Source organism: Lichenostomus cassidix, chromosome 3, assembly GCF_008360975.1.
Source record: "Lichenostomus cassidix isolate B80296 chromosome 3, HeHo_3.0, whole genome shotgun sequence".
Taxonomy (NCBI): domain Eukaryota; kingdom Metazoa; phylum Chordata; class Aves; order Passeriformes; family Meliphagidae; genus Lichenostomus; species Lichenostomus cassidix.
The window spans coordinates 68,620,102-68,631,967 of record NC_139483.1 but is presented as its reverse complement, the minus strand read 5'-3'; the positions used below and the strand labels follow the sequence as shown (position 1 = coordinate 68,631,967).

Below are 11,866 nucleotides of genomic sequence, written 5' to 3'. Positions count from 1 at the left end.
TTGAGTGAGTGGTTCAGGGAGTATAGTGAAATACACAAAATGAAAATCAAACAAGAGAGGAATCACCCTTCCTAGAGACGTGATGACTCCACAGGGAAAAGAAAAAAAAAATTCTATGAGAATGGCCATGGGAAGAAGAACATATCTTGCTCAGACTAATTAAAAAAAAATTAGACCACCACGAATCTGCCAAAGATGAATGAGCACAGTTTCTTACCAAAGCTGAAACTTTTGACTGCATGTTGCTGCAGTGTCACAAAAAAAAAATCAAATCACCTGAAAGCAGCTCAAAGAACATCGTGCTCAGAGGCCGGTATGGCTGGTCTGTGCTTGAGCAAAGCCTCTTGTGAAGGAAGGCTGAGCCCGTGGCAGCTTTGAGAGGAGCTTTTCACTGCCATCTAATGGTAAACTGGGAGAAGACAAAAAATCACACTGAGGTCTTCACTGCCTCGGAAAGTTTTGGTTGTAATTACAGCTCCAAATAATTCAAGCCGGATTAATGATTCTTAACTGAGTTTTTGCAATGGGTTCTTTTTTTTCATTAAAAATGCACTTACTGACCCAGGTTGGGAGTTCCCAAGCACTCACGTTACTGCAGTATGAATCTTGTACAAGGACTTTCACAGCCCTTCCGCTCTGTGGCATGGAGGGAGCCTGACAACAAGAAGACCTGGGAGACATTGAAGTTCCTCCACAGTCCGGGATGACTGAATACAGAAAAAACCTTGGTAAGCATCTGCTGTCATGACTGAGACGTAATAATAACATCATGTACCTTCCAACTAGTAGAACTGGAACAGTTGCCCACATAGCTGGACTAAGAAATTAAGCAAGTGTGACAGAGGTAATGCCTCTGTTTGGGGTTGTGAAATGATGAAATAAATCATATTCATGATGCCTGTTCGTGACAACCAAGTCACATTTCCTCTGCATCTGATTGATTTCTCTTTTTTTTGAGATGCCACTATATCATCATATTTTAAAATATAAAAGATGGGTGACTTCAGGCACACACTTTAACTTGCCTTTCATTATGAAGGTGCAATAAGGATATACAATGCCTGACTAACATAGAAAGGCACTAATATTTTTGTTTGCTAAGAGTAACTTATCTTCACTCATAGCAATGTCAGATCATTACTTTAATGAGACAAATTCCAAGAGATTTGAAGAGAACGGGGTGTATGGGAAGATAGGCTTGGGGTGGTTTTTATTGGGTTTTGGCTTTGGGGTTTTTTACTCCTTAGAGAAGGTAGTATTTCTGTTCAGGGAATCCACACTGCTCTTGACCTTCTTTTCTGTTCCAACTCACAATATAATGAGTTACTCTTACCGATCTTTTTTTCCCCTCAGTAAGTATGTATGTATATTTTAAGATATATAGGGGGAAAGTGTGGAAAAGTTAGAGGCTATGTTCTCAACTGAAATTGGCCAGAATCTCACAGAATTAGGCACTAAACATTCAAAATACATAAAGACACAAGGGTGATCACAGATTTCTTCCCAGTGAAATTTCTAAGGAGGGGAAATAGCTTTGCCTGTGAATTGCTCCATTACAAAATATTCCTGACACAAAAACCTCCCATTCATGCATTTTATGACAAATTTTAGGCAGGTATAAAATTAAGCAATCACTTATAATGCCTGTGCTAATTGCACAGCTGCTGTGCAGCAGTAGCTCTGCAGTTATATCACTTTTCAGATTTGTCAATAATTTTCCAAGGGACCATTGGTCTGTCAGGTGAGGTGATGGGCATTTTAAAGCAGAACTGTAAAGCTGAGGAGCTTTTCCATCTGCCAAATTTATCCTGAACCTTGTGCAATCACTAACATCAGGACAAGATGCTACCAATATGGTTGCATTCTGTGCCTGTTCTGTATGTACACAGAGAATTCCCGAAATGCAGAGAAATCAGAGGATTCAGAAGCACCAAAAGAGGTATGGTTGGTGCTCAGTCTAGAGAAATCTGGGAGAAGGCAGAAGGGATGGACCTCTCCTAGCTTCTGAGCTCCAAAGAGAAGGAATTCTGAACTACCACCAGTAATGGGGATGTTGAGTAAAAGAGGGAGATGCAATGTGAAGGAAAGTAAGAAAGATAAATGGAAACCCAGGCCATAAAGGGGTTTGGATTAGATTCTCATGGTGGCAAAGCCCTTCAAATCCCTGTGGTTAGGAAACTTTAGCATCTGCTGGAGTGATTTCCCCAGTGAGAGATTTTCATAGTTTCCTGGTTTGGGCATGTGGGCAGAGCATGAGGGGCTGAAAACACAGAAAAAAATTCCTTGGAAAGCCGGGAAAATTATAAAGGGAAACAGCTCTGGCACATCTCGGTGGGGCTGGAGACCATGGGTGGCTGGACCAGCCTTGCAGTGGAGGACAGGGCAGAGGCTGGTGTCGAGAGCAGAGGGCTGCTCCGGGCTAATCCTGAGGAGGGATCGGCAGGATATCTACTTCAGCCTGCTGCCCTCCTGCCTCTCTCCCAGCTCCCTCCGGCCGCTGCTCCCAAACCGGCGGGTACAGAGCGCAGAACGGGAGGGCAGCCCCAAATATCTGAGGGAGGATGCCAAGAGGATGGAGCCAGGCTTCCCTCGGTGGTGCCAACCATTAGCACACGAGGCAACGGGCAGAGAATTACACACAGAGGTTTCACCCGAACGTGAGGAAGAACTTCTTTCCTGCTCAAGTGACCGAGCAGTAAACAGAACAGGCTGCCCAGAGAGGTTGTGGAGTCTCCTTCATTGCAGATATGCAAGCACTGCCTGCACAGAACCCCATGCCATGTGCTCTAGAATGACCCCGCTCGAGCAGGGAGGTTGGATCAGATGAGCCCCTGAGATGCCTTCCAAGCTGACCCTCCTGCGACGCTGTGCGCGGCACTCCCGAACCGGCAGCGATCCCGCCCCGCCCCGCCCGTCCCGCCCCGCCCTGGGCACGGAGCGGGTCCGCCAGCCTCGGCAGAGGGCGCCGAGCCGGGGCTGCGGCGGCTGCTGCTCCGGCTCCGCCTCCGGCCGGCGAGCGGCGGAGCAGGGACGGCAGCGCGGCCCGGGCCCGAGGCGCCCGCGGCACCCAGGTAACGCCGCGCCCCGCGGGCAGCCCTCCGGCACGGCACAGCAGGGCTGGGCAGGGCCGGGCCGGAGCGGGCGCGCCAGGGCTCCGAGGTGGCGGGGCCAGGTCGCTGCGGCGGCCGGCGGCGGACGGGCGGGTGGCGGGCAGGCCTGTGCGGCCTCCCGGGGCAGCCGCCAGGGAAGGCGGGGCCGCCCGGTCCTGCCGCCACCGAGCGCCCCGCCGGCGGGTCAGGCCCGGCCCGGGGCGGGGGGTGCCGGGGGGTGCCGGGGAGGCTCTGCCCGCCCGAGGGCTCCAGCGAGGCGAGGAGGGCGCGCCTCCCGTGCGGCCGGGCTCAGCGCCCTGCCTGCCCGCTTGGACCCTCTGCCAGCGCCGGACACACTAAGGTGGAGCGCTAAGAAGGAGCAGTAATAATTGTTTGCACGTCTAAATAACTGCTGGAATTTGCACCCGAACTGAGGAGAGGCCTGTGTCTGAGAGCGTCTTCTGCCAGCACTGTACTATCCCACAATTTAAACTCTGTGTCATCTATTTTAAGTTCACATATTTCAGTACGAGAAAAAAGCCAAGAGAGGTGTGGTCGTTTTTATTTGGCCAGTAATCGTCCTATTGATCAGGGCTTTTTTCTCAAGCACAAACACTGCCTCATTTCAGATTTCGGCAGAGGTCGCTTGGATGCGGAGAGGAAACACGTGTTTGCACGGGAATAAGATCACAGTAACAGCCAGCGCAGCACCCAGCTGGTAAGGACTGCAAATCCGTTTCTGAGAGCACTGAGAGACATCTGGGCTGTTTGAGGCTGTTTCCACCTACTTGTCCCAGGTTAGAGAGGGGAGCAGCAGCACCGGGGAGCTTGCACATGAGCCTGCTGTTGCCGGTGTCACTCCTGGTGTCACTCCTGGTGTCACTCCTGGTGTCACTCCTGGTGTCACTCCTGGTGTCACTCCTGGTGTCACTCCTGTTACGGCACAGAGCCGCGTTATTTCTCCCGAGCTCTACCACGGTGCCAGTTCCCATTTGGAGAAACAGGCGGGGACGTTATGCAGCGTTTTGCCACGCAGGAGTGTTGTGGTCCAAGCAGCAGAAATTGAAGTTAAGCAGCTTTCGGCTTTTCTGGATTTGCTTGCTTGCAGTGTTCAGCAGCTTGCTTGTTTTGACAATGACTCATGATAAATGTAGATCTCCCTGTGCTTTTTATGGCATAGCATTGTTGCTGTGTATTTTGTGAATTGTATTTCAGACACAGGGGGCAAAGTGCCACAAATGTGTTTGTACAGTTAATATTGAACACCAGAAAAGGAGTTACAGAGTATTCTGCTGGGCTCTTCAGTGTTTGTTTCTCATCTGGTGTTTTAGATTGCCTCTTTGTAGTGGTGGACAGTGTATGAAACAGGCAGACCATAAGGTTTCCTAAAGCCTTGTGCATTCAGGTGATGCATCACTGTACAGGGAACTGGATTGTCATCTTTCTGTAGTAACTGTTATGCCATATGTGGGGAAATCCTTCCAATCCATCAAAGCAGTTGCTCATTTTTACATACGAATGTTTTATTTTAGGGTATGCTATGACTGGCTTCAGACTCCCCATCACCACTTTCAGAAAACTAAATGCCTGGTTCGGACTGTGGGAGAAATTTCCCTCAAATAAACTGTATCCCAGTTGGAGGAGAAGTATATTCTGTGGCTGTCAAGCAAGCACAGTAAACTACAGAAGATGTTTCAGTTTTTCCCCAGTCAAACTCAGTGCACTAAGACTTTCTCCAGAGTACATTTCAGTACTTTCTCTGCGGAGCAAAAGTAACAAAAGCTCTAAAAGGAGCAGACAAAGTGTACAAGAGGAGGAAGAAGAGGATGAAGATGAAAGTGATGTGGAAGATGAATTTGAAAATGACCCCAACGTAGTAAAAGATTACAAGGATCTTGAAAAAGTAGTGCAGTCTCTTCGATATGATGTGATCTTGAAAGCTGGTCTAGACATGGCGAGAAAGTAAGTACAGAAGAAACAACTTGCTGGTGAGAAAGATGTCATGCATCTAAAATTTGCCTTTTGATAACCTTTTATTGCTGGAATAACTCAGTATTTGGGGGGCTTTTTGACTCTAAATATATGTTTTGGATGTAGGGATGTTCCTGTTTATTTCACCCTACCTCCCTTGAAACAGCCTGATTTTGCTTTTCCCTGTCTGCAGTATTTCTGAGATTGCTCAGGAGGCATTTTGTATCACTTACTATTAATTTAAAATTAAGAAAATGCAAAATACTGTACTGAATAGTACAAAAAGATCTAATTTGAGATTCAGGGAGTAAAATAATGCACAGTTTAATGGATGGAGAAGTAGGGGATGATGAGTATAAGCTTAAAGTACCAGGTCTACCAGGTAAATGTGCAGTCTATAAATGTATCACAATGTTTGACCTAGTGCAACCTACAGAAGTGTGACATCACTATGTTGTTAGAACAAAATATTAGTATAACTTGATCACTTACAAATTGCTAAACTGGCTGGTGCAGGAAAGGGAACATTACTATTCATTGGGTATTCAGGAAATAGATCTCTAGAAAGAGCTTTTCTGGCACAGAGCAACTATGTGCTATTATTTTATTTAATACCTGTGAAAGACCTTTTCTTTACTTCCAGCTCAGGTCTCTCCTGACCGTAAATGAAGGTGTCCTTTATGCACAAATTATAGTTGTGGAAATGTGCCTTGCCCATGAATGGTGGTGGTGTGTTTCTGCAAAGAAACAACTTCATTTGGTTTGCTGCATGCTGTAACTGCAATAAAATCTTGTTTTTCTTCAGTAAAGTAGAAGATGCATTCTACAATAATGACCTCAGGCTGAATGGAGAAAAACTATGGAAGAAAAGCAGAACTGTAAGACTTTTTAAATTTAATTTTTTTTTAATATAGTACAAGAAAATAGCTAAGGCATGATCACTCTGCAAAGTTGAATGCTTAGCATTGCTAACATCACTTCCACCTGGGGGGGGTGGTGTGACTGTGATTCCTAGGGTAAAACATTATTCTCTAAGGCAGACAGGAAACTTGTGTTGTTGGAGAGTCAAATCTAAGGCTGAAAGTCAGGAGAAGGCAGCAAGGACAGAACATTTTAATTTGCTGAAGGAAGTGATGATATGTATGCGAGGTTGATGGAGTAGGAATGATCAAATCTGAGATATTGGTGGAGCAGGCACATGATTTAAGAAAAAGAGACAGTGTGATGGTAGAAAGGGGTTGAAGCTGGGGTAGCTGAGGGAAGGTTGTTGTACAGTAACAGAGCACATAGGACCATAGTTAGGAGAGAGCTAGAAGGGTCAGCAGACACTTACTTCTGCCAACCCTTTCTTTATGTGAGTGTGATCCTCGGTGGTAGCTACTGTCATCAAAGGGCAATATAATGAGAAGGTTTGATTCCTGATCCCATAGAGCTAAGGCTGGTTTATGAGAGGAGTACTGCTTCTGTGGTCTTTGAGAGGAGCACAGGCAGTTGCTAAGCACCTTGTTCTGTGAAACACTTTAAACTGTTTTAAAGACACAAGGAAGAACTTCGCATTTTGCTGTTTTCCATCTGTGTTGAGTGGAAAAGATCAATGGGAAGCACACATGAGGGAAAAAGGCATACATGAAGCCTTTTTCACAGAATTAGGTGTTGGTTGTATAACACGAAGGGTGAAGCTCTTGGCAGGGAAGGTAATGAGACATGTAGTTGCATATTGCCATGGATTTCCTAGAAGTTCATAGCTGGACAATCTGTAATAGGTCTGGTATTGGCTGCCTTTTCTCTCTCCTGTGAGATAAGAATATTAAGTGGAAAGAAAGGAAGATTGTGGGGATTTGTTTTCCCCAGGGAATGTTTATAATCACTCATCGTCTCTTTCTGTTTCCAGGTGAAACTTGGTGACACACTGGATCTCATAATAGGTGAAGATAAAGAAACAGGAACTGCTGTGGTTATGCGGGTAGTCTTAAAAAAATTATCTGACAAAACTGAGAGTGAAAAATACAAAGTCATTTTGAGGCGTTGGAAAAACTTAAAAGTGCCCAAACAGGATGTACTTAAGTAACAAGGGGTTGCATGTGGCAGCATAAGATTTTTGCAGAAAAACATATTTTTTTGTTAAATATGAATTTTGGTTAAACAAAATTACAGTACCCTTTTTTTAAGGGCTTGTGTCAGAATGTTATCTCCCTCTGCTGTGTACATCAATAATCATGCAATAAGCCTGTCACTTTTTGCTGTTAGTTTTGTTTTGTGGCACTGTAGGTTAAAAGATCCAACACCTATATTTCCAGGCAGTTTCTTATAAATAATGAACCAATAAAGACTGATGTGATCACTAATTGCTGTCTAAGTTTGTTAATCAGAAAGGTTACATTAAAGCTGACATCACAACAAGCAGAACGACTTAATTTCTATATTCACAAAGTAGGGCTAAAGCCCTCAATTATGTAAAATTCCTTCTTTTTTCATTATTTAATCTCAATTAAAGGTTAATAGTACAAACTCCATGCTTACATATGCTGCTGCTATACCAAGAATACAGCAGGGTACTGATGGCAGTGGCATATTCCTAAGCAGGAAACTTCATGGTGATAGAGAATCACAGAATCAGAATAGGTTATGTTGGAAAAGACAAGATCATTGAGTCCAACCATTAACCCAGCACTGCCAAGTCCATCATTAAATCGTGTCTCTTAATTGCCACATCTTCATGTCATTTAAATACCTCCAGGAATGGTGACTCCACCACTTCCGTGGGGCTTCTAATGCTTCTATTCTAATGCTTGACAACTCTTTTAGTGAAGAAATCTTTCCTATGTCCAATCCACAACTCACCTGGTACAACTTGAGGCTGTTTCCTCATGTCAAATCACTTGTTGCCTGGGAGAAGAGACCATCCCTCACCTTCCTGCAACCTCCTTTCTGAGTCTCTTTTTGCCAGGCTAAACAATCCCAGCTCCCTCAGTTGCTTCTCAGGAGACTTGTGCTCCATGGCCCTCCAGCCTCTCAATGTCTTTTTGTGAGGGGCCCAGAACTGGACCCAGTACTCGAGGTGTGGCCTCACCAGTGCTAGGTACAGGGGGGCAATGATTTCCTTACTCATCCTGGCCACACTATTGCTGATACAGGCCAGGATTCCACTGTCCTTCTTGGCCACCTGGGCACAGCTGGCTCACATTCAGCTGCTGTTGAGCAGCATCCCCAGGTCCTTTTCCACTGAGCAGCTTTCCAGCCACTCTGTCCCCAGCCTGCAGCACTGCCTGGGGTTGCTGTGACCCAAGGGCAGGACCTGGCTCTTGTTGAGCCTCATACAACTGGCCTCAGCCCAGCCCCTCCAGATCCTCTGCAGAGCCTTCCTACCCTTCTGCAGATCAACACTCCCACCCAACTTGGTGTCATTTATAAATTAGTTAGGGTAGCACTTGATCCCCTTGTCCAGAGCATTGATAAAGATATTAAACAGTGGCCCCAGTACCCTCGGGAGCCCCACTGCTGACCAGCTGCCAGTTGGATGTAACTCCATTCCCCACCACTCCCTGGGCCTAGCCATCCAGACAGGATTTTACCCAGTGAACAGTGCACCTGTCCAAGCTGTAACCAGCCAATTTCTTGAGGAGAATGCTGTGGGAAATGGTTCAAAAGCTTTACTAAAGTCCAAGTAGACAATGTCCAGAGCCTTTCCCTTGTCCATTAAGGAGGTCACTTTATCTTAGATGGAGATCAGGTTGGTCAAGCAGGACCTTCGTTTAACAAACCGATGTTGGCTGGGCCAAATCCCCTGGTTGTGGTGTGCATGCCATATGATGCACTCAGGATGATCTGCTCCATGACCTTCCCCAGCACTGAGGTCAGGCTGACAGGTCTGCACTTTCCCAGATCCTTTTTCCAACCCTTCTTGTAGAGGGCATCACATTGGCTGACCTCCAGTGACCTGGGACCTCCCTGGTGAGGCAGGATTGTGGGTAAATGACAGAAAGTGGCTCAGTGAGCTCTTCCACCATCTCTCTGAACACAATTGGGTGGATCCTGTTAGACTTGTGCATGTCTAAATGGTACAGCAGTTCACTGACCATTTCCCCTTGGATTATGTGGGCTACATTCTTCTCCTTGTTGTCTAGCTCACTGGTCTGAGTATCTGCAGAACAACTGTTATTATTACAGACTGAGGCAAAGAAGGCATTAAGTACCTCAGCCGTCTTTGTCACTGCATTTCCTGCTGCACCATCCAATAAATAATGCAGATTGTTCTTACCCAACCTTTTGTTGCTAATGTATTTATAGAAACATTTTTTTAATATATTTCATGACAGTAGCCAGACTAAGTTCTAGTTTCTTCCACTTTTCTCTCTGCATAACCTCAGAACATTCCTGTAGTCCTCCTGAGTTGCCTACTGCTTCTTCCAGAGGTCATAAACTCTCCTTTTTTTCCTGAGTTCCAGACAGAGCTCTCTGTTCAGCCAGGCTAGTCTCACCAGGTGTGTCAGGAAGTTATGAGTGAATCATGGCAGTGATACTCTGCTCACATGGAGAAATCAGATCAGTGAGGAGCTGTGTGTAGTACTGCTGATTTTTAGCAGTTAACTAACCACGCAGAGGAAGATGAAATCTCAGATTGTCATGTACTAATTTCATTGTGGTATTTAGATGGATATTTAATACTTAGGTGGTGTAAAGAGCTGAGTAAAGGTCAGACGATACTGGGATGAGAAGCTCACGTCTGTATTACTACACGAAAATTCTGTCACTTAGGACAAGCATCTCAGGAATAACCACTTGCACTGGTGATGTTAAACATGTGCTTCTTCCAACACAACTCGTTGGATGAACTGTGAAGCATACAGATTTCTTATTATTCATGTATGTTTAGACAGCCACACACAGGTGTGTGTCTGCAGGAAAGCTGGCCACTAGGAGCAGGTAGCTACTGTTCATCCAGTCTGGGTCTGCTCCCAACCTAGTCTGGAGACCCCAGGACAAAAGCAGCCCTGAAGAGGCAGCAGGAACATATTCCAGGATACTTTTTCTTTCATGCCAACAGCTACTCAACAGCTGTGTTTAAGCAGGGTGTACCTCTCCATAGCCTCGAAGTGATGGCTGCTGAGTGAAGGATTTAAAATAATTTCTTGCTTTCTTCAGGCATAGCTAAAATGTGTGCTGTTTTGGTTTTGTTGGTTTGTTTTGTTGGAGTTTTTTTTTAGTTTGGTTGTTTTCTGGTTTTTCATTTTGTTTTGTTTGATTTAGGGTTCTTTTCTGATTGTGTAGATGTTTGAAGATGCATGTGTAACTGTATTGACTTTTTTTTTTTAACATGTTGAAGGTGGTGAGACTGAAACAAGTTGTCCAAAGAAATTGTGGATTCCCCATCCCTTCAAGGCCAGGTTGGATGGGATTTCTGGCAACCTGGTTTGGTGGAAGGTATCTCTGCCCACAGCAGGGAGTTGGGACTAGATCATTTTTAAAGGTCACATCCAGTTCAAACCATTCTGTGATTCTGTGACTGCCACCAAAACCTCACTGACAGTGGAAGGTAGAAGCAGGCTTTCACAGGTTTAAAGTGTTGATCCACTAGAGGTATGAGCAAAGGAAAAGAAAGTCAGATTTCCTAAGGAGTCTTGTGATGCGTGAGACAGCCCTCCGTGGTTTCAGGATTGAAACGGCTGGAGAGGGAACTGTATGCATGTGCTTCAAAATAGAAAGCTTCAGTCACAAGGCAGGGTGATCTCAGAGGAAAACTATGACAGCAGGAAGGTGAGTAGCTGTTCTGCTTGGCTACATTGATCTGTCCTGGATAAGCTTCTCTATTGATCAGACCTTTTTATTGGGGTCAGACACTGCTAAGCAGGTTGCACTTGTTTCTGCAGCCTTTAAACATCATGTGAGCTAAAACTGTGACCCAAAGAAGGGTAAACAGGGGCGGCATGTGTTCTGGGAGGTGTAGGAACAGGTATGTCACATCCAGTTTTTGCTGGACCTTCAGGGGGCATGTAAAGCACACATGAACTTATCTGGGAATCAACCAAATTCCCTTCATCAGCCATGAATTTAAGGTGATGGAGTCCATTGATAACATAGTGTAGTGTGGTCAGATGATATGGCAAAGTAGTAAGAAGTGATCAAACAAAAATTGTAAGGATCTTCCCAAAACAGAGAATCTGCCACTAGTCAGCTACCAAATCATGGGGATCAAAGTTCTTCCTTGTGAATTGTTAATCAAAGAAAAATGATCAGTGGGGACCACAGTCTCATGATGGAACAGACCAGGAAATGTAGTAAGCAAGTGGTCTGCTCATGTCACAGGCTTTCATGGCCATTAGCTAGAAATGACAGCATCCAGAAAATAACAAAAATGAAAAGGAATACGGTGAATAAAAATAATGCAGTGTAAGGGCTAATCTCCTGCCAGTCTGATGAAGTACAGGGAAAATGTGAATGTGATGAAGGTTTGGTTTTGTTAGGAGTCATCTGCTGCCAGCACTGGAACTGGCTAAGCCAGGGCAGCTCCTTCAGCCAGCACTGCAGCAGGAGATAACCTCTCAGAACAGGATTTATTTGAGCTGTGACAAATTATGTACAGGTATTATGTATTCTGTGAGACACTTCTGTAAGAAATTAGGACCATCACGACCACTGAGAAGGTGAATGAATTTTAAGGCAAAATAAGGATTTTGAAATCACTATCACCACCAGAAGTTTACCTGTTTTAACATTTACTAGGACAAAAATAAGTAGGTAGGAAAGGATGAAGACAAATAACTGCGTGTTTCTTGCTTGCTCTGCCTTTCCTAGCAAAGTCAATTTTA

The 11,866-nt window shown here is 45.1% G+C and overlaps 1 protein-coding gene and 1 long non-coding RNA gene across 5 annotated transcripts; one reads left to right on the top strand and one right to left on the bottom strand.

The window, feature by feature from the left end:
* The first annotated feature begins 2,920 nt into the window (after positions 1-2,920).
* MTRES1 (mitochondrial transcription rescue factor 1) lies at positions 2,921-7,405 on the top strand. 4 transcript variants are annotated; one of them, XM_085056232.1, is made up of 5 exons: positions 2,921-3,071; positions 3,719-3,807; positions 4,622-5,051; positions 5,866-5,938; positions 6,952-7,405. In XM_085056232.1, exons 3-5 carry the CDS (start codon positions 4,630-4,632, stop codon positions 7,126-7,128), a joined length of 672 nt encoding a protein of 223 aa, XP_084912358.1. In that variant the 5' UTR covers positions 2,921-3,071; positions 3,719-3,807; positions 4,622-4,629; the 3' UTR covers positions 7,129-7,405. The 4 variants fall into 4 exon arrangements, with proteins under 4 accessions (XP_084912358.1, XP_084912356.1, XP_084912360.1 ...); XM_085056230.1 differs by having other exon boundaries at positions 3,719-3,886; XM_085056234.1 differs by lacking the exon at positions 3,719-3,807 and having other exon boundaries at positions 2,953-3,071.
* Positions 3,740-4,626, bottom strand: LOC146439957 (uncharacterized). Its single transcript, XR_014850987.1, has 2 exons — positions 4,030-4,626; positions 3,740-3,971 (listed from the first exon to the last, which is right to left on the bottom strand). It is a non-coding gene; the product is annotated as an uncharacterized LOC146439957 (long non-coding RNA).
* Positions 7,406-11,866: the final 4,461 nt, after the last annotated feature.

What these genes read in the sequence shown, in the direction of transcription:
- MTRES1 (XM_085056232.1), top strand. Translation starts at nt 4,630, where the DNA reads ATGACTGGCTTCAGACTCCCCATCACCACTTTCAGAAAACTAAATGCC. An exon ending in GGTCTAGACATGGCGAGAAA is followed by an intron (nt 5,052 to 5,865) that starts GTAAGTACAGAA and finishes GTTTTTCTTCAG; the next exon opens with TAAAGTAGAAGATGCATTCT. An exon ending in TATGGAAGAAAAGCAGAACT is followed by an intron (nt 5,939 to 6,951) that starts GTAAGACTTTTT and finishes TTCTGTTTCCAG; the next exon opens with GTGAAACTTGGTGACACACT.